General features: G+C 45.1%; 1 protein-coding gene across 2 annotated transcripts in view; it reads left to right on the forward strand.

Moving 5' to 3' along the window:
• LOC115458661 (coiled-coil domain-containing protein 9-like) overlaps window positions 1-25,941 on the forward strand; it is a 113,501-nt gene that overhangs the window by 71,652 nt on the left and 15,908 nt on the right. Inside the window, exons 3-4 of one of the 2 annotated variants that reach the window (XM_030188497.1) lie at window positions 2,168-2,352; window positions 13,342-13,496. In XM_030188497.1, coding sequence (XP_030044357.1) covers window positions 2,168-2,352; window positions 13,342-13,393 — 237 coding nt within the window. In that variant the 3' untranslated portion in view covers window positions 13,394-13,496. Of the gene's footprint in view, window positions 1-2,167; window positions 2,353-13,341; window positions 13,497-25,941 lie in introns of those variants that run through there. The other variant, XM_030188496.1, reaches the window with a different exon arrangement.

The following is a 25,941-nucleotide window of genomic DNA, read 5'->3' on the forward strand; positions in this document are numbered from 1 at the left end:
GGGGATTTCAGTAACGTCGCGAGGCAGCCTGCTGGTCCACCCTGAGGCGCATGGAGACCCTGGAGCGCTCCCAGGGCTAGAGCTATTACTCAGCCCCGACACGAGCCCCTCCCCCGCAACCTTGCAGTAGTAGTTCCCCGTTGTCGGCGTCCTCAGACCCGTTTCCAGCAATTGGTATGGGAGAAGAGCGACAGGAGGTGATACAAGCTGACGAGGGAACTCGGATCAACGGAGAAGTAGGAAGTCCGATAAAAGGAGTAACATCAAATACATCTGATGCAGTGTGGGAGACTGAAGCTGCAAGTATGGAGCAGGACGTTTCTACTAGAAAATCCGAGCTAATAGTGACTCCATTTCCTATATCTATTGTTAAGCCCAATGAAGTTACTCTGGATAGCTTATGGACTTTGATTGTGGATCTAGGTAAAGCTCTATCTCCACAAATACAGAAATTATCACAAGACCTAACTGCATGAGAACAAAAAACTAATGAAGTTGATTTAAGGGTGGAAACTCTAACTCAACATAGTAAGGTATATGAAAAAGAAGTTCAGCAGATAAGGTCTTATCAAAATAACTTTATTAAAGGTTTGACTTATTTGAGGAGAAAAACTGAATCCCTTGAGAACTTTTCAAGGAGTAATAATTTACGATTTCTCAACTTTCCTAAACAGCCTACAGTTACTCCACGAGATATGTTGAGAAAATATATTAAAGAAATATTGGGAGTTGATGAAGGAATTATTCAACCATTTTCACAAGTCTATTATTTGCCTAGTAAATTAATGATGAATCAACAAGATCAAGGCAACCAAGAACTAGATGTTTCCGCATTATTGGAACTTTCAGATAATGAAATGGTAGTGGCATCAACTTTGCCACTGTTGCTTTGAAGCTCGATAAAGATTGGGTAATGAAACTCTTCTTTAAAAACAAAGAGAAAACTTTTTGGGACTACGAATTCAAATTTTTCCAGATGTCTCCAAGCAAACCAAAAGAGACATCAGCAATTTTCGTTGATGAAGACAGGTGCTCTTCAGTTGGGTGCTACTTTTTGAGATATCCTTGTAAATGTGTCATTAAATACCAATCAACCAAGTATGGTTTTTTTTTATCCTCCCCAACTTACAGCTTTTTTAACATCTAAAAATTATTGGTGGGACCCAATAAATAGCGCTCTCTATAATTATTTCTGATATTTCCTTAGGTCTCTCAGATGAAGCAAATTCCTTTATTGTATCTTAAAACACTGAATCTCCATTGTTTAACATCTTGGATCTAAATAGTGGACTTGAGTAATATCTGGCAGGAATATTGATTCTTTTAAGTTTGTTATTTTTTCTCTTTGTAAAATTATATTGTTAAGCCGGTCTTTACTTTTCTGTACAAGTATTCTGCTCGATTCAAATGTGAAATGTTGATTTCAAAAAAATCATAAGTGTTCAAGGCTTCTGCAGATGAGAGAGCCCGCGGGGATGTGGACAGAACCTGTGGGGATGGGGTGGGGATGGAGACAGAACCCGTGGGGATGGGGACAAACTTTGTCCCCGTGTCATTCTCTAACTGCTTGCTTTTTTATCTCTCACATTATTATTATTATTATTTGCCTGGTATTGACCTAGAAATGTCACATTCAAAATTAAACGGAAAAAATATACATCAAATGGATCTCAAATGAACAAAACTTGGAATTTACCAGTCACTTTTAGAACCCCAACTATAGTTCTGCTGCACCCACAGTATACATTCCCAGGACAAGCCAGGTCTCAGATTGGGAGCACAATGAAGTAATATTGTTGCTGTGTCAGAGTCTATGCTGCTGCTGTTGAAAGAAATTTCAAAACAAAAAAATATGAATTTTGGTATGTGGGAGCATTATGCCTAGAAAGCAGAGCATGAGAGGTATATGAAGTATTGTGTTTAAATTACAGATAATTCCTTTTAACCGATGTGGTGTTTGAGCTATAATACACACCTTTGCTCTGATTATGATATTTCTTTTCACAGCTTTTCTATTTGTTAAAAAAATGTATCAAGTAAATAAAATATTTTAATCAACTACGAATAGACACAGGAAAAAATTTCAAGCAAAGATAACTCAATTACAAACTTCAATACTAATGAGCTGCCACTTTGTGATAAGGCTTTTTCTTTTTTTCTTTGCTAGGAGTGTGAGAAAAAGCTTCTAAAGAGCACAGAAGATTTAACTTTAACAACGACAGGAGGAGAGCACTTACAGTATATCCAGTGGAAGAAAGAGAGGGAACAGATAGACCTTGAACGATTGGCTCGACACAAGAATTCAAAGGGTGAATGGCGTCGACCTTGGGATGCAGAGAAGACAGGCAAAATGTATGTAACTAAACATGAGGGTACTTAATTTCTGCTATACTTCAAAACAGATTTTCACATAATCTGTAAAAGTTGATTAGGTTATAATGCATTTTCCAAAGACACCAGTTCAGAGTTGCACAAATGTCCCATTACTGCAGTTGACCCCAGATAAATGTAACTCTTTCAATGCTTTCATGATTCATGCACAATAGTTCTTACATGGCAGCAGCTCCATGTCTCCCATCGCTTCATTCTTACCTGCTGAGACGACTGGATGTTGTCTTCTAGTGTCTTGACAGAACTAGAGAAATTCTTGCTGCTTTTAATTTTTTAACCAAACCTGCTAGAATTGCTTTAATTATTTATTTATTTATTTTTTAAACCTATTTTTCTTCTGCGATTCTGCTGAACTGGTTCACATCTTTGTCAGCAGATCACCTAGTTGAAGTTGTCTTAACTGTGGACCACCTATCAAGATAAGTTTCTATTGTTTTATTTGATATTGTCTGGTTTTCTCACAGTGTCTCATATACAGGCCAGATGCTTCAAGTCTTAATCAATTATGAATAGAACATGTCCATGTATCCATCAAAGGATTACTACAAATATTTGGGGTAAGGCTGTAACCATTCGTTGGTGAACCTGCACTGCGAGGGTTCCGTTAGCGGCCTTATTACAGATATTTACAATTGGTGTCAATATAACTTCAGTCTAGGACACAAATCCACTTATCTTTTGCAGTGAACAGAAAAAGAAATGTACAGCTAGAGGATTTTTTTTTTTTTTTTACATAATTGTTAAGAGCTGAACATAGACACACACACACAAAACTTCATATAATGCATAACAAGTCACAGAACCACTTCAGTATAGTCTGCCATATATTTTGTATTTCTCCCCTGCCCTCCCCCCAAACTTCTCCATACGCCATAGCCGGACCCAGTCATCAAAAAAAAAAAAAAGAAACATATGTCCGTTATGGCCCCAGAGGTCAGATGTCAGCTTTGGCTTTGGTCTGGTTCTCTGGGTTCCTTCTTTTTGGTCCCGAGTCCACTTCTTAGCGGCAGTGGGTTGGTAGCACAATAATACAACACACGTATGGCTTGGCAAAAGGTATTTTATCTAGAAATAGGCTTACATTACTTAAGGCAGAAAGATAATACAGCACTGCTTCTGTGCCTCTCAGGATCTGCTTCTGCCTCAGGATCTGTCTCTGTCAGTGAATGAGAGTACTGCAGGTAGATGTGGGTGTGTCTGAAGGTGTGTGTTTCTGTGTCTGACCTTTCTCTTTGTCCCTCTCTGGGTTTAAATAACTGCAGTATTTTCCTACACAACCTGTGATATAATTTGATTAGTTTTACCAAGAAGGTGTGAATTCCTGGAAATGCACACTTTATGGAGACAGTGGTTTTTCTATTGTTTTGCCTGAGCATTGGTTCTGGTTTGTTTTATTGCTTGAAAACACAGGTGTTCTGTCTTAACATTGACATTCCCAGGGATAAGACGGGGGAGGGGGGGAATGTCAGAGCTGCTCTCCCAGAGGTCTTTGGCTGACACAGATTAGGCCCTAAAGCCTCAGGCTAATACTGACACATATATTTACTGGACCTCCAATATTAATAGTTAAGAAACCAGCTGTATCTGTGCATCACTCTCCAAATGGGTTCCCATATCTTTTGAAACTTAGTCCAGCAAGTAACATCATTCCAGCCCACTTTGTGCCACTCTGAGACCATCATGGCATATAACAAGTTCTAATCTGCTGCATCATAGTTGGTTGAGATTCAGCACACCACTGTAGTAAAATACACTTGCGGGCCAAAAGTGACAGATAGTAAAGCAGTTTCTTCTTGAGTGCAGAGGTAGATTGCTGAAGATCATATAGTCACAAAAAAGAAATAGTTGAAAAGTTGCCTCGGAGAGGGTAGTGGATGCTTGGAATGCCCTCCCACGGGAGGTGGTGGAGATGAAAACGGTAACGGAATTCAAACATGCGTGGGATAAACATAAAGGATTCCTGTGCAGAAGAAAGGGATCTTCAGGAGCTTAGCCTAGAATGGGTGGCAGAGCTGGTGGTTGGGAGGTGGGGCTAGTGTGGGCAGACATATACGGTCTGTGCTGGGGCTGGTGGTTGGGAGGCAGGACTAGTGCTGGGCAGACTAATACGGTCTGTGCCAGAGCTGGTGGTTGGGAGGTGGGGTTGGTGGTTGGGAGGCGGGGATAGGGCTGGCCAGACTTATACGGTCTGTGCACTGAAGAGGACAGTACAAATAAAAAAAGTAGCACATATGAATTTATCTTCTTGGGCAAACTGGATGGACCGTGCAGGTCTTTTTCTGCCGTCATCTACTATGTTACTATGTGTGTCTGCCAGGTACTTGTGACCTGGCTTGGCCACTGTTGAAACAGGATACTGGACTAGATGAACCATTGGTTTGACCCAGTATAGCTACTCTTAATGTTCTTATATGTACTGCTAGAGTTAACTAACATGCACTACTTTGCTAGTGTGCACCAATACTATTAATGTGCATTATTTTCTCTGAGGACAAGCAGGCCCAATGTACTCTCACACATGGGTGATTTCATCTGATGGAGCCCAGTGCAGAAGCTGCCTAGCGTGCATAGCTTTAGGAGAGTTCTGGCAGCATCCCACTGTGCAGGTGCCTCCCATACAATCGAGGGTACCTCAGTCTCTTCCACAGATCTAGCTACTAGTAACATGCATTAATATACGTTAATGATGTTAATCATAAGAGGATTCCATTACAAGAAAAGGAAATCTAAAGCAAACAAAGGGGAGAGAAACCCCTTATTTATTTCTCTCTCCCTTTTTCACTTCAGATATGTAGCAGTTTTATTTGCATACTCACACCATTGTACCTGAAGAAGACAATATGTGTTTACCATCCGACAAATCAGAGACTGCTCTGTGGCTTTTTTTTTTTAATTTTAGTAGCAAAAGTATCGTTATTTTCGTATGAGTGTTTCAACTTTTTCGGTGGCAGGCGTTCAGACGTCGAATGCACTTCCAAGTCAGATACGCTTATTATTATTATTATTATTTATTACATTTGTACCCCACATCCCACCTATTTGCAGGCTCAATGGGTGGCTTACATAGTGTAGTTATGACATAGTCATGACAGGATCTTGTATACAATTAGTATAAGCAGAAGATATATGAGGAATTAGAGAAGTAGGTGTTAGGCTGGTGTAGGAGTTACATTTTGATACTTGAATGAGTTGGGTGGTGATTTGTGTTGTTAAGGGTTCATTTTGTAGGCTTTGTTGAAGAGATGTGTCTTCAAGGATTTGCGAAAGTTAGATTGTCTATGGTTTTCAGGGCTGTGGGTAGTGTGTTCCATAGCTGTGTACTTCTGTATGAGAGGGTAGTGGCGTATGCTTGCTTATATTTGAGTCCTTTACAGCTGGGGAAGTTCAAATTGAGGAATTTGCGGGCTGACCTTTTGGCGTTTCTGGGTGGTAGGTCCACTAGGGTTTTCCTAATATGAGTTTTTGGGTTTTCCAAATACGAGTCTGGCTGCGGTATTCTGGGCTGTCTGGAGTTTTTTTATAGTCTGTTCTTTGCAGCCAGCGTACAGAGTGTTACAGTAGTCCAGATGACTTATTACCATTGACTGTACCAAGGTACGGAAAATGTTTCTCGGGAAGAAAGGTTTAACTCCTTTTGAGTTTCTACATCAAGCAGAACATCTTTTTCATCGTGTTCTTCATGTGGGTATCGAGTGTGAGGTTACGATCAATGGTGACTCCAAGAATCTTCAAATTTTCTGAAATGGGGAGAGTGCAGTATGGTGTGGTTATGGTGGAGTAATTGTTTGTGTTGTATTGGGAAGTGAGTACTAGGCATTGAGTTTTTTCTGCATTGAGTTTTAGCTGGAATGAATCTGCCCAGGAGTGCATGATTCGGAGGCTTTGGTTGATCTCGTTGGTGATTTCACTTAGATCATGTTTGAACGGGATGTAGATCGTGACATCGTCGGCATATATGTATGGGTTAAAGTTTTGGTTAGCTAAGAGATTGGCTAGTGGTATCATCATTAGGTTGAAAAGGGTTGGTGAGAGGGGGGATCCTTGAGGAACTCCACATTCCGGTATCCATGGAGGTGATCTTTCAGCGTTCGTTGTTACTTGGTAAGATCTGGTGGTGAGGAATCCCTTGAACCGTTTGAGAACTGGGCCTCCGACTCCGAAATATTCTAGTATATGAAGTAATATTTCATGATCAACCATGTCGAAGGCGCTAGACATGTCAAATTGTAGTAGGAGTATGTTCTTGCCAGTTGCAATTGTTTTTTTTGAATGAGTTCATTGCAGCCACTAGTACCGTTTCGGTACTATGATTTGATCGGAATCCTGATTGGAACTCATGTAGAATTGAGTGTTTAGTTAGGTATTCATTAAGTTGTTTCGTCACTATGCCCTCCATCAGTTTGGTTATGAGCGGAATGGATGCAACTGGGCGATAATTAGTTAGATCCATTGTGTTTTTCTTAGCATCTTTTGGCAGCGGAGTGAGTAAGATGTTTCCTTTAACCGTGGGGAATAGACCATTTTGGAGTCTGTGGTTTACCTGGTTCGTGAGGTCTATTTTGAATTGTTTTGGGGCGGCTTTTATTAGGCTAGTAAGGCAAATATCTAATTTGCATTGAGACGGGGTATTTTCTAAGCCACTGTGAGAGTTCATCTGCTGAGATCTTGTTGGTCCATGATCGATCTGCTGGGTATTCCCCAGGTTTTGGATCTAGGCATTCAAGGATGGTTGTGTATTCGATGATTTTGGTGGGTATCATGTGTCGGAGCTTTATAATTTTTTCGTTGAAATATTTTGCTAGGTTGGTTGCAGATGGGGGTGTCTGTGTTATTAGAGGTGACCGGTGTAGTGTTTAGGAGTTTGTTAATGAGTGAGAAGAGTTTGTGTGTATCCTTATAGTTTGGTCCTATTATGGTTTTGTAATACGTTCTTTTAGTTTGTCTGATATCGTATTTTCTTTGTAACTGTTTCCATTCTTTGAAAGTGTGTTCATCCTTTTTTTTGCTCCATGCTCTTTCTAGTCTTCTGACCCGTGTTTTTAGTTCTTTCAATTCTTCGTTAAACCATGGTGTTGAGTTTTTCCTATTTGAGGTTCTAGTTTGGAGCGGTGCTATTTTGTCTAGTATTACGTTGCATCTGTTGTCCCATTCTTGTAAAAATTGGGGTGACTCTGTAGGTGTTGTCCATTCATTGGTGTAAAATTGTTGCCAAAATAGTAGCGGGTCTATTTTGCCTCTTGTAGTATAGGTACTTTTTTCTTGTTTTTGTTGTAGTTCTTTTGTTTTCCAGGAAAGGGAAGTGCTTGCTTTGTAGTGATCGGACCATGGAGTGGCTGTCCATTTTGTGTCTGTGATTGTGAAGATATGTTCTGATGAAAGTTTGTGAGTTATAATGTCCAATGTATGTCCTTTTTTGTGGGTGGGTTGCATGTTTGGCCAATGGAGCTCCCATAGTTGTAGGAATTCTTTGCATTCCTGTACGTTGATATGTTAGTGTCTTCAAGGTGGAGGTTGATGTCTCCTGCTATGAGAAGGTTCTGGGTGGACACGCAGGTATTTGATATGAAATCCATAAAGTGAGTTTGGGAGTCTTGCCATTTGCCAGGGGGTCTGTAGAACATGATTAGGTTTAATTGATCATGTAGATTGGGGTGGTTGATTCTAACTGAGGCTATTTCAAATTGGGGGAGGATGGCTTATAGATTATTGCTATGCCTCCTCCTCTTTTTCCTTCTCTTGTCCAATGGGTAATTTTGTATCCTGGAGGGCATAGCTCTAAGATTAGTGGATCTTTGGAGTCGTGGATCCAGGTTTCGCTGATGAGTAGGAAGTCAAGATGATCTGCCGTGATCCAGTCAGTTAATGATATGGTCTTATTGGCTACTAATCTGGCATTAGTGTAACCTATTTGTATTAGTTGGTGGTGTTCTCTTGGATTCGGGATTGTGGTAATATTTATCAGTTGTCTGTTTCCTTGATGTGAATGTTTGGTGCATATGTTGGTATCCATGGATATTAGGTTTTTCGTGCTAGTTTTTATGTGCTAGTATGCTGCAATTTCAGAAGCTATTGAAGACTAAGCTTTTTGAGGAAGCCTTTTTGTAATGATGATGTTTGGGCTGTGGTAAAAGGAGTAGCACTGATTATATTTGTAATTTTGTAAGGTATTTGTGATGGCATATTGATTTGGAAACTGCTTAGGTTGTAGGCAGTGTATAAAGTTTTAGAATAAATACATTTATATAGTAAATTTGCTTACCTGTGACAGGAGGAAAGACAGCAGAATATAAGCTCTCACTATTGAATAACACCATCTGATTGTTCACAGCACCACACTGGAATCTATCTATCTCTGGACTTTTACAAAGTTTTCTGACATCTACTGTCATGTAGGAGTGGGACATTTTCCACACTAGCATCATTCTGAGTCTGGCTGACTGAAGTTAGAATATAGGAGGTACCAACTCCTAGAGTCAGTAGGCAGGATTAGTGAGGTCTTATGTCCAACTTTCTTTCTCTGAGGATGTGCAGGATATAATATCTTAACTGAGAATACCTAGCTACAGGTTGCTTTTAACAAAGAAAGGAACAACAAAAAGAGTTCTGTGGGCAAAAAATATGTTTTGTTCGTAACGGGCCTTTTCCAGTCCTATAGTTTCTTTCTTTTAAAGAAACTGTAAGGTAACAGAAAATCACTTATGCAGTAATTACTCTGGACTCGTTTGGCACAAAGGGATGATTAGTACCTAAATGTGGCCCTTAGGTTCTTGTCAGGCTGTACAAAAATGAAAGGAATAATGCCAAAATGGAAATATATTATTATAGATATAAAAATAGCAAAGCAAGTTACAAAACTCTGTACACTACCAAAAATACTGATTACACCAATATATATTTGAATATATGAGTAATTACACAACTATAATATATCCTGAGGAAAGATTATCACTTAGCAAAATTAGGCTAATGACCACAGATGCTGGGACAAACCAGCCCTTCACAGAGAAAACCAAGACTAACTACACCCTGAGCTATAAGAAGAAAAATTCTAAATCTCACCTTTGAGGTCCTGTAGGTTCAGAGTCCAAAGGGGTGTTGAATCAGCTTCTCTTCTAGGCTCTAGCAGATTGCCTGTGAGCTCTGATAGATCAGGAATAGTCCAAGGCCCCTACTCTGTGCAGCTGGTTACTCAGTTTATAGAAAGCCACAGAGCCGCTTCCGAACTTTTTCGTGGTGTATTTGGCAGAGAGTTCGGTTCACAGGTGTTTGGGGCAAATTAGACTCTATCTCCTATGAGAGAGATCCATTCACTGTCATCTTCTCTTTTGCTCTTTCTTTTTCGCTTGTCCAACCTTGGCATCCCTCTCGGTCCAGGCGACACATATGGACCAATCACAAGCAGAATTCACGGTCATGACAATGAGAGGCCTTGTGATTCCGGCAAGAATCTATTATCAGTCACAAGCCTGATGGTAGCAAACTCCCACCCATGGTTCACAGATGCTCCTGGAGACTCTGTCTCTATAAGGCACGTTCCTAAGCACTTTCCCAGGACTTAACTGGATGGCTAGTGCACTTACACATGTCCTTGGATGAAGCCAGCACATCTATGCCAAGCAGTAGTTTTCCTTTGTAGAAAGCTAGTTTCTGATATATTCAGCCATCAGCTGCCAAATCCATATTAGATCAGGAAAAGATGGTCCAGGCCTAACCAGCAAAGGTGAGAGAGCTGGAAAAGACCCCTACAAAGTCAATCTGAAAGTAACATAAAGGACTGAGGAGTTGCATTGTATACCTCACATTCCTGAAGATGAACTGACCAAATCTATTGTCCTGTAAAAGTCCCTTTTCAAGCAATGAGAAAGGAATGTGTAGACAGAAGTTCACATTGCAGCTTTGCAGATATCCTCCATGGAGGCTAGCTAGCCTTAGGACCATGGACATTGAGCCATGACATTCCCATCCACGGTCAAACATGCCTGGGCTTAAGTGAAGGAGATGCAATCCGCTTGACCAGAGCAGTCCCAGGTTTATGAAGGTCAAAATAAATAAAAAGCTGGGTGGGTTTCTAAAGGTTTTAGTCCACTTTGATCGCTAAAGGTCTTTTATAGTCCATTGGATGCAAGGCAGTTCAGCAGTACTGACATTTGCCAGTGTGGCCTAGGGAAATACGGTGGATCAGTCATTATAGCCTGGACTCACTGACTCACTACTACTACTATTACTATTTAGCATTTCTATAGCGCTACAAGGCATACGCAGCGCTGCACAAACATAGAAGAAAGACAGTCCCTGCTCAAAGAGCTTACAATCTAATAGACAAAAAATAAATAAAGTAAGCAAATAAATCAATTAATGTGAACGGGAAGGAAGAGAGGAGGGTAGGTGGAGGCGAGTGGTTACGAGTCAAAAGCAATGTTAAAGAGGTGGGCTTTCAGTCTAGATTTAAAGGTGGCCAAGGATGGGGCAAGACGTAGGGGCTCAGGAAGTTTATTCCAGGCGTAGGGTGCAGTGAGACAGAAGGCGCGAAGTCTGGAGTTGGCAGTAATGGAGAAGGGAACAGATAAGAAGGATTTATCCATGGAGCGGAGTGCACGGGAAGGGGTGTAGGGAAGGACGAGTGTGGAGAGATACTGGGGAGCAGCAGAGTGAAAACATTTATAGGTTAGTAGAAGAAGTTTGAACAGGATGCGAAAACGGATAGGGAGCCAGTGAAGGGTCTTGAGGAGAGGGGTAGTATGAGTAAAGCGACCCTGGCGGAAGATGAGACGGGCAGCAGAGTTTTGAACCGACTGGAGAGGGAAGAGGTGACTAAGTGGGAGGCCAGCAAGAAGCAGATTGCAGTAGTCTAAACGAGAGGTGACAAGGGTGTGGATGAGGGTTTTGGTAGAGTGCTCGGAAAGAAAGGGGCGGATTTTACGGATGTTGTAAAGAAAGAAACGACAGGTCTTGGCGGTCTGCTGGATATGAGCAGAGAAGGAGAGAGAAGAGTCAAAGATGACCCCAAGGTTTCGAGCTGAGGAGACAGGGAGAATGAGGGAGCCATCAACAGAAATAGAAAACGGGGGGAGCGGGGAGGTGGGTTTGGGGGGGAAAATGAGAAGCTCGGTTTTAGTCATATTTAATTTCAGGTGGCGTTGAGACATCCAGGCAGCAATGTCAGACAAGCACGCTGAAACTTTGGTTTGGATGCAAGGTGAGATATCAGGGGTAGAAAGGTAGATTTGGGAGTCATCAGCATAGAGATGGTAGGAAAAGCCATGGGATGAGATTAATGAACCAAGGGAAGAAGTGTAGATAGAAAAGAGGAGGGGACCAAGAACAGAACCCTGAGGTACGCCGACAGGCAGAGGGATAGAAGTAGAAGAGGATCCACCAGAGTGAACACTAAAGGTGCGGAGGGAGAGGTAGGAAGAGAACCAGGAAAGGACAGAGCCCTGGAATCCAAGTGAGGACAGGGTATCGAGAAGTGTGTTGTGATCGACAGTGTCAAAAGCAGCGGAAAGATCAAGAAGAATGAGGATGGAATATTGACCTCTGGATTTAGCCAGTAATAGGTCATTGGAGACTTTAGTAAGCGCAGTTTCGGTTGAGTGGAGAGGGCGAAAACCAGATTGTAATGGGTCAAGAATAGCATGTGAGGAGAGAAAATCAAGGCAGCGGCGGTGAACAGCACGCTCAAGTAATTTGGAGAGAAAAGGAAGGAGGGAGATGGGTCGGTAATTAGAGGGACAAGTAGGGTCAAGTGAAGGCTTCTTAAGGAGAGGTGTGACCACGGCATGTTTAAAGGCAGCAGGGACAGTCGCAGTGGAAAGTGAGAGGTTGAGAATGTGACAGATAAAAGGAATAAGAGTAGGAGAGATGGCATTAAGAAGGTGGGTGGGAATGGGATCAGAGGAACAGGTGGTACATTTTGAGGAAGAAAGGAGAAGTGTAGTTTCCTCAATAGTAACTTCAGGAAAGGGGGAAGGAGAGAGAGGGGAACGGACTAGTGGAGGGAGAGGTGGTGAGGTAGAGAAAGCAAGGTTTATCTTTTGAACCTTGTTGTGAAAGAATTCAGCAAGGGTCTGAGGAGATAATGAAGGGGGAGTTGGGGGAGGGGGCACCTTGAGGAGAGAGTTCAATGTGGTGAAGAGAAGTCGAGGATTAGAGCCAAGAGAGTTGGTCAGTTGGATATAATAATCCTGTTTGGCACGTAAAAGAGCAGATTGAAAGGAGGTCAGCATGAACTTAAAGTGTAAGAAATCAGCAAGGGCCCGAGATTTCCGCCAGAGGCGTTGGGCGGAGCGGGTACAGGAACGTAGGTAGCGGATATTAGAATTCAGCCAAGGTTGGGGTTTTGTATGCCTTACAGGGCGGGTCATCAAAGGTGCAAGAGTGTCTAAGGCAGAGGATAGAGTATTGTTGTAAGAAGAAACAGCCTCGTTGACAGACGTGGATGGTGCCACAGTAGAGAGGTGGTTTGAAACATGGGAGGATAGAGATGAAGGGTCAATATCGTGAAGATTCCTAGATAAATTAGATAGGATAGGACGGGACTGGGAGGGAGGAGATTTAAGTGTGAAAGTTATAAGATGGTGATCAGAGGAGGGATGATCAGAGGCAAGGAAACTAGAAGGTGAACAGTTGGAGGAGAAGATGAGATCAAGACAGTGACCATTTTGATGAGTGGTGACTTCTACAGGTCATGTACTTCAGCTTTACAGGAATCTAATGGCTCAAAGTAGCATTCATCAGCTGGGTCAAAACCACGTTGAGGTCCCAGACACAGTGGGAGGCTTCAATAAAAGCAAGCCTTGCCTGAGTCGAGTAGACAAAGACTGTAGGGAAATGAGCTTACTTTCTACCTGGTGGTGATCAGCCAAAATTGTACTGAAGTCCACAGTATTGGCAAGGTTATGACTAGTTCTGCAACCAGTTGACTGTAATTTTAATTTTTTTTTCTTTTAGGGCAAGAAGGATATCATATTTTCCGAGGACAAGCATGATATTATCGTCTTAGATGGGTGACGTCTGATGGAGCCCCAGCACGGACACTATCCAGCATTCAAGAATTTTCTCAAAGCCTTTGGCAGCACCACACTGTGCATGTGCAATTGCCTTCCTACCTGACGTGAGTGCGCAGGACCAGCAGTCCTCGTTTTTCCGCAGAGCAGTCACATTTCTCGGCTCTCCTCAGCACATCACCTCTTCAGAATTTTGGTGCCTTCCTGAGTGGCATGTGGGACCTTTTCATTTATTCAGTTTTCCCCCATTTATTACTTCTTTGTATTTTTCGGTCTTGTTTCTTTAATTTTTCGCTGCTCCTTTTGGCCCTCTTAGGCCTGAGCACCCAGTCAGGTTTCCTGTTTAAAAAAAAAGGAGCCATTTGATTTCATTTCAGCTATTTTTTCCCTGTCACTTAAAACTCTGTGTACTAGGTGCTTGCCATGTGTAGGACCTGACCTCATAGCTCTTAATTGTCATGTCTGTTCTAAAATGCAGAAAAGGACTCAGTTAAGAGGCTTAGCCAAGAAACATTTTGGTGCTTCTAAGTCCAGTCCATCAACTTTGGCATCGGAAGCATCAGTCCCTGTTGTTGGTAGAGCTGCATCAGATACTGGGGGTGCACTGGCTTCAAGGTTGTCTTCCCTTGCCTCGACATGGGGAGCTGATAGGGCCTCATTAGACCAATCTGCTTTGGACCCAACTCGAGGACATGTTCGGATTCAACATAATCTTAATCAGCACAGAAGGGTCCTGATGCCCTGCACCGAGTAAAGATGAAGGAGCATCAACATTAGTCTAGCTTGAAAAACAGTGCCAGGAGCTCCAGGCACCAAGAAGCATTGGTGCCGAGAGGACAGCTCCCTCTCTGTGGAGTTGGTGATGAAGCACCACTCGCCTAGTTCCCGGGACCAGCCTTCACAATTCAGCTCCAGTATCTTTGCAGGTGTCCCCATCTTTACTGATGCCTGCCCCCAAGGAATGGCTTCAGTCTATGCTACAGGAGGAGTTGGAGTGGATCGTGGCTCGGTGTGATGCTGAAGCCTCGTTGGCATCGATGTCAACCATGGTTCCACCCCAACTAGTTTTTCTATTGGCCATGCACCAACACCAGTGCCTTAACAGGGACCTGTCCCTAGTACTCTCACCCTGATTCTAGTAGACTGAGGCAGACAAAGCTTACTCAGGAGGAGGAGTACTTTGAGTCTGATTCAGACCATTCCTGGGCGTCTTGAGGTTGAGCCAGAGGTGGTGTCGAAGGAGGGGCTCCTTTGGTATACCATCAGATCCCTCCCCAACTCAAGAAAGTAAAATTTCCCCGCCAGAGGAACTCTCCTATGTCAGTTTTGTTTTAGGGAGATGGCTAAGTCCATCCCATTTGATGTAGAGGTTGAGAATGAGCCCAGGGCCAAAATGTTGGACATCCTTGACAATGATGAACCTTCTAAGGAGATCATGACAGTGCCCAAGCATTGGCATCTTTTGGCAGGTGCAGATGAAAGATTGTGAGACCCCTCTCTCTGTGCAGCCAGTTCCTAGGAAAGTGGACTCTACAGTCCAGAATGCTCTCTGATTTGAAAAGCAGCAGCTGCACAACCACTATGGTGGTCAAAAGAGTTAACAATTCTTGAACCCACGCTTCGGCATCTCTGAGGTTAGCTGCTATGACCTTAAGAGTCTTTTGAGAGAAAAGTTTTATCAAGCCTCTATTCTTGTCTTCTGCATACAGCGCTACTAGCTCTACATGAGCATCTACTTGTGAAGATTGCAGACTCTGCCATCTGACAGAGCTACAGAACTCTGTTTTAGTAGCCAAGCAGTACTGAAAGTACGGGGCCCAGACAACCTTAGATGCTTTCGATGTGGCATCCAGGATTTCCGCATTGGGTATTGGCATGTGCAGATTCACCTAGCTTTGTGTTTCAAACCTAGAACCAGCATTTCAGGAAAAACTGGTGGACGTCCCTTTCTGAGGTGACAATCGTTTGGGGACAAAGTGGAGGAGGTCGTGGACCTCATCAAAAAAGAACTGATACCATGAAATCCTTCTCTTGGCCCATTCCTCCTGTGGCCTCCACTTTTCAAGAGATTTTCTGGCAGGAGCCAAAGGCGATCCTACAGCTCCTTTGGCCCACTCTTCTCTACAGTCCCAGGGGTTCGCTCCAGGTCTAGGCAGCAGAGACCACAGAAAGCCTAATCAGCTCTCCAGTCAAAGCAAAGGACAAGCTTTTGACTGGCTCCAGGAGAGCATAGCCACAATTAGTGACTGGGATGACCTTCCAATAGAAGGGAAGCTAAATTTTTTCCATGAAAGATGGCTTCTTATAACCTCCAACCAGTGGGTTCTTTGACTAGTATGGGGGGGGGATTATGCCCTAAATTGGCATCAAGTACCTCCAAATTGCCCACCAAGGTTCAGCTCTCAGCACCAGGTCATGTTTGCAGAGGAACTCTCATTTCTTCTACAGGCTCATGCAACTGAGCCCGTACCACCAGGAGAAGATGGGAAGGGATTCCTGTTTTAGTTAAATTTCATTGGTTGCCTATTGAATGGCATGTTTCTTATAAGATTATTTTTTTTAATTTTTAAAATTATAAACAGTAATGCTCTGGTTGCAATTGCCTCAACTGTACACATGTCAACCAACCAGGCAGCTTAAGTTGGCTACACAAGATCAGCTGGATGTACCTTCTTTTCATTTACTAGATCAGTATCGTAACTATTATCTTTTATAATGCGGGTGCAAAATTATGCTCTGCCTGCTAACTTAAGGTCCATCAAAAGGTTACAAGTTTTTAAAAAGTGTCTTAAAACATATTTGTTTCAACAAGCGTTTGATGGTATTTACTATGTTCACATGGATGACAGTAAGAGTATTGAAGTTGCAATGTTTTTGCTGATATTTTTATTTATTTTAGCATATAACCTGGATATAGATGAGGATAGCAGGTGATGTCAGTGCAGGACACCCAATGAACAGCTGGATGCAGAAGATCCTCAGCAGGTCATAGTGGTTCTGCAGAGAAAATGGCTGGTAGAAACCTGAATGGTGGTAATTCAGGCCGAATGGAAAAACCAACTTACACTCCTTGGTTTCCTGTGCTGCTTTATACCATCCTAGTGGAGGTATTATCCTTGAAGTTAAGCAAGCTCTTCCCTATGTCCTAGACCACCTGATCTGGGAAATTACTGGAATGTCCATTTTGTGTCAAAGTTGCAATTTCTGGAACTTGAGGACCGTGACATGGGCTCTGTGGTGCCTTCCATGCCGAGGCTGTGATGTGACTGGATTAGCCTGACCTGGGGTACATATCATTGTGCAAGAATGTTTGTCAGGTGATTGCACTAGGCAAACAGTTCATAAGCAATTCCTTCTTGCTGAAGCAGGACCTTGGTAAAATCAGGGCACAGTTCATGCTGTATTGATACATGACTTGAAGTATCTGGTGCTGAGGTTGTTACCAGCCTTGTTAGTGGTTATATAGGCAAGGGCCATGCCCCTAGAGATAGCAAGCAACTTTTCTTTTTTCAGAGCTGTTGTTTTGAATGCCAGTGCTTAAAGTTATCAATTCAACATTCAAGATCCATATACTGCCTGCATGATTGTATCGACACCAAGGCCTCGAAGGGCTTCAAAATTGGTGCCATTCACACCGGTGTCTATCTCCAGTCCGTCAGGAGAGGAAGCATTCCTGGCATATCAGAGGTCCACGATGCCTTGAAGCTCTAAACCCAGGCAGGCAGGGACTCGAATGTCTCCTACTATATACTTTGACTCAGAGCGCTCCTGGGTGTTTATAGGAAGAGCCAGGGCCATCTTGGAGGAGAGGTCAACTGGTCATCTGTCAGACACTTCCATTTATTGATCCCACATTATCCAAATGATATTTGGTTCAATGTAGTTTACAGATTAACAAAGTTACATGATTGCATGATAGTTAAGAAAGTATTACAATAAAATTGGCTTAACAGTTGGACAGGGAAAGAAGCATCATAACTGAGGAAAATGAAGAAAACATTATAGACTAAGAAGCATTTCCTAATGAATATGAGTATTAAGTGTACATAGGGTCAATTATGTAAAGGCTCAGATTAGTTTAATAAAGGAAGGTCTTGCTTGATGTCAGGCTTCTTCCCTGGAAGCACTGGCTTTGTGAGCCCTTGGACCACTACTGTGGAGCGGCAGTGGCAGGCAAGGTCACCTTCAAAGCAGAGACGAGGCAAGGCTGGACTGGAACCCCGGACTGGAGTTCTGCACTGGAATACACAGAACTGGAACCCATTGGACTGGAACACACAGGACTGGAACCCGCTGGACAGGAACACACTGGAACTAGGCTTCACCTACGCTTAGCCACCGTTCCCCGACGGTTGAGCTCTCAGGTTCGGGCAGCCGGCAGGGCTTACACGGAAACTGGAACTGGAACTAGCAATCAGGAACAACAGGAATCAGGATACAGAAGTGCCCCCAGGCACCTAGGCGAAAGCAAGACAGACAGGCAGGGAATGTCCAGGTTCTGGTAATAGTCAGGTCTGGCCACAGGCAGAGAATATCCGGGTTCAGGCAGTAGTCGGGTCAGGCAGCAGGCAGCAAGTATTGGGGTTCAGGCAGCAGGCAGAGAGTAGTCAGATACAGGCAATGGTCAGGTCAAGTAGCAAGACTATGGCTAGAGCTCCAGTAGCAAGGAGTACTGGCAGCGGACAAGACTAGGGCTGAAGCTCCAGAACCAAAGTAAAACCCACACGGGAAAACCAGAAAGCTGAACACAAGAAAACTAGTAAAGCTGTACACAAGCTAACAAGAAAGCTATGCCCAAGCTAACTAGTCACACGCTAGGAACTCACATAACACACAGGAGAACTAGTAAAGCTGTACACAAGCCAACAAGAAAAGCTATGCCCAAGCTACTAGTAACAAGCTAGAAACTCACACTGAACTGGACAAGGTAGCAGTGCACAGAGCCTTCTAACATACCAGGGGCCTTAGACGATGCAAAGGCCAATGCTGCAGTCTCTAAGTGATTGATAAAGCCCTTCAACACCTGAGGAGCAGCTGCAGCCATCAGTAAGCAACTACGGAGGCTGTCCAGGCACAAACAAGAGAGACAAGTCCGGCAGCCTGGAAGAACCGGACCGGGCTAAAGTCTGGAACGGGTAGGAACAGCAAGACAAAGTATGGCAGCCACTGGCTCGGGCCACCAGCGGGTGAGATGAGCACAAACCAAGGAGCAGGTAGAGCGCGCACAGAACATAGAGAGACTTAGAATACCTAGGTGCAGCACAGAGGAGCAAACAGAGCCAATCTGGAGACAGAGGTAGAGCTAACTCAGGCAGCACCCCCAGGTGCAGTAGAGTGGAGTAATTAGAGCCATGCTGGAAGCAGCCAGCACACAGAAGGAAAACTACTCCAGAAAGGATAGGCAGAAGCCAGCTTTGAAGCTGACCCCCAGAAATAAGGTAAGTCTGAGGGTGGTCACGGCCAGAGACGTGACACTTGATGATAAAGACGTATTACTTGAGGGATTGACTCGCACAGTTTAATAGTGGTGGAGAAATGATTGTGATGATCAGAGAATTACTGCTCGATATTTGCTGGGTTGTTTTGATGCTGGGATTTCTGTCTGGGGCAAGATGGTGCATCCCCCATGTCTCTAGCAAGATGGTGAATGCCTCATGGCTGAAGGGACAAAGAGGACAAGAAGCCTCACACAGGCTCAGGGAGGAGCAGGTAAGGACCAATGGGGACAGAGCCTGCCATCGGGTAGCAAGGGGTGGTCCTAGAGGACGGCTCTCGACTGGAGGGAAAGGTCATACCTGGCTGACTTCACAGGGCAGAGATAGTATGACTGACCAGGAAATGATAGCAGGTAGACACAGGGGCCAAGCTTGGCTGAGAGAGAAAAGAGGTCTAGGCAGTAGCACAACCAATGATACCAGTTCTTATACAGATAAGCAAGTGTGGCTGCATCGCTTGGAAACTACATTACACACAATGCTTTGCTTACCTGTCTTTGCAGTGAGAACTGCAGCAGTGAAAGTCCTTAGAAATGAGAATAACAGTAAAGGCATTAAACACATTTTAGGATCACATTATAAACTAGTGCAAGGCTGTCAGAAGACAGAACACATGGCGTGTATAGATTTGTACTGAATTCCCCCTGCAAATGTGGAGATGGAGTAAAAGGAAGTTCCGGGATCCTTTTGAGAGATTCCTTAGTGGTAGATCAATTAGAGATCTCTTATGGACGGGGGCCGGTCCATATAGTATCTGGAAGACAAGTGAGATGATTTTGAAGTAGATCATGGCTTTCACTGGCAGCCAGTGTAATGATTATAGTAGTAGGGTAGCCCTTTGGTATCGCAAAGCCTTGAAAATTAGGTGTGCTGTGGTATTTTGGGTAGTTTGAAGTTTCTTTAGACTCAAGGCCTTAACATCCTGCATATATCTCATTGCAGTAATCAGTCTTGGGTAGGATCAGCGTTTGTACTAGAAGGCGGAATATTTTTAGTGAGAAGAGATTCCTAATTCTTAGTTTCCATAGTGTTTTTTGAAAACCTGTTTGGTGACTGCTGATATTTGGTTGACGAACGTTAGGTACTGGTCTATTATGACTCCTAGGACTTTTAGGTTTCTTTCCAGTGGGTAGACCAATTATGACCAATTATGAAACCTATTATGTGTAGTCGTGCAGTATGGGCTTGTGATTTCTAGATATTTGGTTTTTCCTTGGAGTTTGTCTGAAGGTTGAGGCCCAGTTCTCAATTATTTTGATTCCTGATTGAATCTGCTCAATGATACCCTTGATGTCCCCTTTGAAGGGGATATATAGCATTCTCCGAGGACAAGCAGGCTGCTTGTTCTCACGATTGGGTGACGTCCACGGCAGCCCCAGGACCGGAAGATCTTCCTAGCAACAGAAGTTTGCTAGCTCTCGCCTGATCCGTGTGCATCGCGCATGTGCGACCGTCTTCCCGTCCGAACGCGAGCGTGCTCGCCAGTCTCTCTTTTTCCGCGGTTCAAAACGGACGTGTATCGCTCGTTCTCTGCCCCAGAGAGGCCCCGCCGCATTCTTTGCCGCGATTTTGCATCTTTTTGGCTGTTTTCTTCAACTCTCATGTGTTCTCTAAAAATAAAAAAAAAAAGAAGTTTCTGCTACTTCGTAGTAGTTTTCCGCCATAAGTTTTCTTTCTTTTGTGTAAGCGGCTTTTTCGCCGCCCATACGGGTCTTTCCCCTTTTTGGTGCCTCTTTTTTCGGCATCATCACATTTGACCTCGCCGGCGCGATTTTTCCACCCATGTCATCTAAGCCTGCCAGCGGCTTCAACAAGTGCACACGGTACCACCGGACGATCTTGGTAACTGATAGACACGTTTCGTGTCTTCACTGTCTCGGGGCTGGTCATCGCCTGGACGCCTGTTCTTTGTGCCTCCAGCTCAAAAAGAGGACTCAGGCGGCGAGCTTGGCTCAGTGGAACATCTTGTTCAGAGCCTCGTCCAGTCTTTCGACGCCAAGGGAGCCAGCGGTACCGAGGTCATCGCCGGTATTGATGTCGGCATCGGAGGGAGCATCAACGTCTGGAGCGCAGGTGATGGCTGTCCAGAGATCCCACGCTGGTAGCAGTGAGCCATCGAGTGGGTCTCCACCTGCCTCGAGGGCTCCTGCGGTGCAGGCCCCCCAGAACTGACCTTCTTCGGACCCGGCCCCAAGGCGACGTTTGGATTCAACGTCGTCCTCTTTGGTACCGGGAGGTAACCCTGGCGTGCTTCGAGCGAAGGCGAAGAAGCACCGCCATCGGTCATCTTCCCGCCACGATACCGAGAGCTCCAGGTCACCGAAGGATTCGGTACCCGTGAAGCGTCGACGCCGGGAGGACCGCTCGCCCTCCATACAAGATGTGTTGATGCGCTCTGCTCCGGACAGCCCGGTACCGCCTCTGCACCCCAGGCAGGTTCTCGGCTCGTCGCCTGTACCGGCCCCACTGCCTTGCTCGACATCCACTCTGGACGAGCGCCTCAGAGCCATACTTCCAGAAATTCTGGAAGAGCTGCTGCGACCTTCTGCTCCAGTTCCGCCGGTGCCTGCGCTGGCGGTACTGTCGAGAGATGCGACAGTTGGCTCTCTGCCCGTGGTGCAGACTGCGACGCCGGTACCGCTTGCGGCATCGGCGTCTGCTGCCACCCAGGAGGACACCCCGCCGACGTCACTGGAGGGAGCTTCGTTGCCGCCGGTGCAGGAATCTTCCTCGCGGCACCACCATCGAGGACCGGGTTCCTCTGCGTCGAGATGGGCTCGGCTTCGGACTGAAGTTCGTGAACTTGTCTGATACCAACGGTGAGGCCTTGTGGGAGGCAGAGGAGGACACCAGGTATTTCTCTGATGAGGAGTCTTGTGATCTTCCCTCCGATCCCACCCCTTCGCCAGAGAGAAAGCTCTCTCTCCCCCTGAGTCTGTCTTTCGCGTCCTTTGTCCGGGAAATGTCTACGGCCATTCCCTTCCCAGTGGTTACTGAGTATGAGCCCAGGGCTGAGGTGTTCGAGGTCCTGGACTATCCTTCACCACCTAAGGAGGAGTCCACTATTCCCCTTCATAATGTCCTGAAGCAGACATTGTTGGCGAACTGGACGAAACCATTAAGTAACCCCCACATTCCCAAGAAGGTTGAGTCCCAGTATCGGATCCATGGGGACCCGGAGTTGATGAGGACCCAGTTGCCTCATGACTCTGCAGTTGTGGATTCAGCTCTCAAGAAAGCCAAGAGTAGTAGAGATTACGCTTCGGCGCCCCCGGGGTGTGAGTCTAAGACTCTAGACTCTTTTGGGAGGAAGGCCTACCGTTCTACTATGCTCGTGTCCAAGATTCAGTCCTACCAGCTCTACACGAGCATCCACTTGCGGAACAATGTGCGGCAGCTGGCGGACTTGGTCGACAAGCTCCCTGCGGAGCAGGCTAAGCCTTTTCAGGAGGTGGTCAGGCAGCTGAAGGCGTGTAGGAAATTCCTGTCCAGGGGTGCCTACGATTCTTTTGATGTAGCGTCCAGGGCCACTGCCCAATGTATAGTGATGCGCAGACTCTCATGGCTGCGTGCCTCTGACCTGGAGAATAGAGTCCAGCAGCGGATAGCGGATGCTCCTTGCCGGGGGGCGGGGGGTAACATTTTTGGTGAGCGCGTCGAACAGGTGGTAGACCAGCTTCACCAGCGGGACACCGCATTCGACAAGCTCTCCCACCGGATGCCTTCAGCATCTACCTCTTCAGGTAGATGTTTTTATGGGGGTCGGAAGAATGCTCCCTACGCTTACAATAAGCACAGGTACAATCCTCCTTCCCACCAGCCTGCTCAGGCTAAGCCCCAGCGCGCTCGTTCCCGTCAACAGCGTGTGACTTCACAGGCCCCTGTGGCTCTCCAGCAAAAGCAAGGGACGGGCTTTTGACTGGCTCCAGGCGAGCATAGCCGAGATAAAAGTGTCTGTGCCGGACAATCTGCCGGTCGGAGGGAGGTTAAAGTATTTTCCAACCCTCATTACTCAGAACGATGGGGTGCTTCTGCATCCCAACCTCTGGTCCCTGGCTCTCACGGCCTGGATGTTGAGAGCATAGATTTCGCCTCCTTGGGTCTTTCTGAGGGTGTCTCCCGAGTCTTGCTTGTTTCCAGGAAAGATTCCACGAAGAGGTGTTATACTTTCAAATGGAAGAGGTTTGCCATCTGGTGTGACAGCCAGGCCCTAGATCCTCGTTCTTGTCCTACACAGACCCTGCTTGAATACCTTCTGCACTTGTCAGAGTCTGGCCTTAAGACCAACTCTGTAAGAGTTCACCTTAGTGCGATTAGTGCTTTCCATTATCGTGTAGAGGGTAAGCCTATCTCGGGACAGCCTTTAGTTGTTCGCTTCATGAGAGGTTTGCTTTTGTCAGAGCCCCCTATCAAGCCTCCTACGGTGTCATGGGATCTCAATGTCGTTCTCACCCAGCTGATGAAACCTCCTTTTGAGCCACTGAATTCTTGCCATCTGAAGTACTTGACCTGGAAGGTCTTTTTCTTGGTGGCAGTCACTTCAGCTCGTAGAGTCAGTGAGCTTCAGGCCTTAGTAGCTCATGCTCCTTATACCAAATTTCATCATAACAGAGTAGTCCTCCGCACTCACCCTAAGTTCTTTAAATTGTACAGCGCTGTGTAACCCTAGTAGCGCTTTAGAAATGTTAAGTAGTAGTAGTTCTTGCCAAAAGTGGTGTCGGAGTTCCATCTTAACCAGTCAATTGTCTTGCCAACATTCTTTCCCCGGCCTCATATCCGCCCTGCTGAACGTCAGTTGCACACCTTGGACTGCAAGCAAGCATTGGCCTTCTATCTGGAGTGGACAAGCCCACACAGACAGTCCGCCCAATTGTTTGTTTCTTTTGACCCCAATAGAAGGGGAGTGGCTGTCGGGAAACGCACTATCTCAAATTGGCTAGCAGATTGCATTTCCTTCACTTATGCCCAGGCTAGGCTGACTCTTGAGGGCCATGTCACGGCTCATAGTGTTCGAGCCATGGCGGCGTCAGTGGCCCACTTGAAGTCAGCCACTATCGAAGAGATTTGCAAGGTTGCGACGTGGTCATCTGTCCACGCATTCACATCTCATTACTGCCTACAGCAGGATACCCGACGCAACAGTCGGTTCGGCAGTCGGTGCTGCAGAATCTGTTTCGGGTTTAGAATCCAACTCCACCCCCCTAGGCCCATTTTTTATTCTGTTCCAGGCTGCACTCTCAGTTGGTTCTGTTTCGGTCAATCTCAGTTATGTCCTCACCGTTGTGAGGTCCAGTTGACCACTGTTTGTTGTTTTGAGTGAGCCTGGGGGCTAGGGATACCCCAATCGTGAGAACAAGCAGCCTGCTTGTCCTTGGAGAAAGCGAGGTTACTAATCTGTAGCGGGTATTTTCCGAGGACAGCAGGCTGATTGTTCTCACCAACCTGCCCGCCTCCCCTTTGGAGTTGTGTCTTCCCTTGTTTTTGCTATTTACTGGACTGGCGAGCACGCTCGCTTTCGGGCGGGAAGATGGTCGCACATGCGCGATGCACGTGGATCACGCGAGAGCTAGCAAACTTCTGTTGCTAGGAAGATCTTCCGATCCTGCGGCTGCCGTGGACGTCACCCAATCGTGAGAACAATCAGCCTGCTGTCCTCTGAGAATACCCGCTACAGGTTAGTAACCTCGCTTTACATCGCCCGTGTATATGTATGATTTAAATCCCTTTGTTTCCAGCTTTCTCCTCAAAGGTGCCATCAGGACGTTAAATAAGATTGGGGATAGCGGTGATCTCTGGGGTACTCCACACACTGGGGACCATGTCAGTGATAGGGTTTTTAAGAACTTGGCTTTGTAAGATCTGAGTTTGAGGAATCCGCTTAGCCACTGTAGTACTGCTCCAAGTTCAATATGGTGTAGAATATATATTAGTGTGTTGTGGTCGACTACGTCAATTGCACTCAACAAGTCAAATTTGTAGTACTATCACCTTCCTGTACTGATTTCTCTTCTGACCTCATTCACAAACGATATGAGAACTGTTTCTGTACTGTATTGTGGTCTAAATCCAGATTGAGAATGGTGTACTACATCATGACGTGACAGGTATTCCATCAGTTGTGGGGTGGGTGTCCAGTTGCTGTCGGATGTATAGATGTTCCTGATATTCATTAGTCTATGATCAAAAAGGTCCAGTAGGTGGCCCTTGTTATGGAACGATTCAGCTTCTGGACTCTAAACGTCCAGGAAGCCAGGAAATTCTTCACTACTTTGGTTTTATTGTCGTCAGAGTTTTCTAGGTGAATGTTTTATTTGTTGCATTTGTACCCCACATTTTCCCACCTATTTGCAGGCTCAATGTGGCTTACATAGTACCGTCAGAGGCGTTTGCCCAGTCGGTTGATAACAAGTACAAGGTTGTATAGTAATCAAATGAGGTAAATGAGGAGGGTCACATTTAATGTTTATTAATGTCTCCTATTAGTTCTGATCATTAGGCTCTCACACTTGAGGACAACACTATTATTGTTTCCGTGTACTTTACAGGCTGCTCATGTAAGGAATACAAAACAAACTGCCAGTACTAGTTGCCTACATTAAATACTGATGTCAGTATAGCATAGCTACAGCCACCAATTTTTTCAGTGCACAGAGAAGTAACAACAGAAGAGTGCAATTGGTGGTGCAGTGGACCTAATGCTTCTCTATCCTGCCCTTTACTATTGCTTGTACTCCTCCTGCACATGTGGTTCACAGCTCACATCAGCTGTTCAACCTGCCTGGTGCTCTGTGGATTTGTACTGCACACTGGAAGAGATAGTGGCAACAGGAAAAACAAGTTAGGGAAGCACCTGGCCCCTACTTAAGTACATAAGTATTGCCACACTGGGACAGACCAAATGTCCATCAAGCCCAGCATCCTGTTTCCAACAGTGGCCAATCCAGGTCACAAATACCTGGCAAGATCCCAGAAAATACATTCTATGCTGCTTATCCCAGAAATAAGCAGTGGATTTTCCACAAGTCAATTTAACAATGGTCTATGGACAT

The sequence above is a fragment of the Microcaecilia unicolor genome, unplaced genomic scaffold (genome assembly GCF_901765095.1).
Source record: "Microcaecilia unicolor unplaced genomic scaffold, aMicUni1.1, whole genome shotgun sequence".
Lineage (NCBI taxonomy): Eukaryota > Metazoa > Chordata > Amphibia > Gymnophiona > Siphonopidae > Microcaecilia > Microcaecilia unicolor.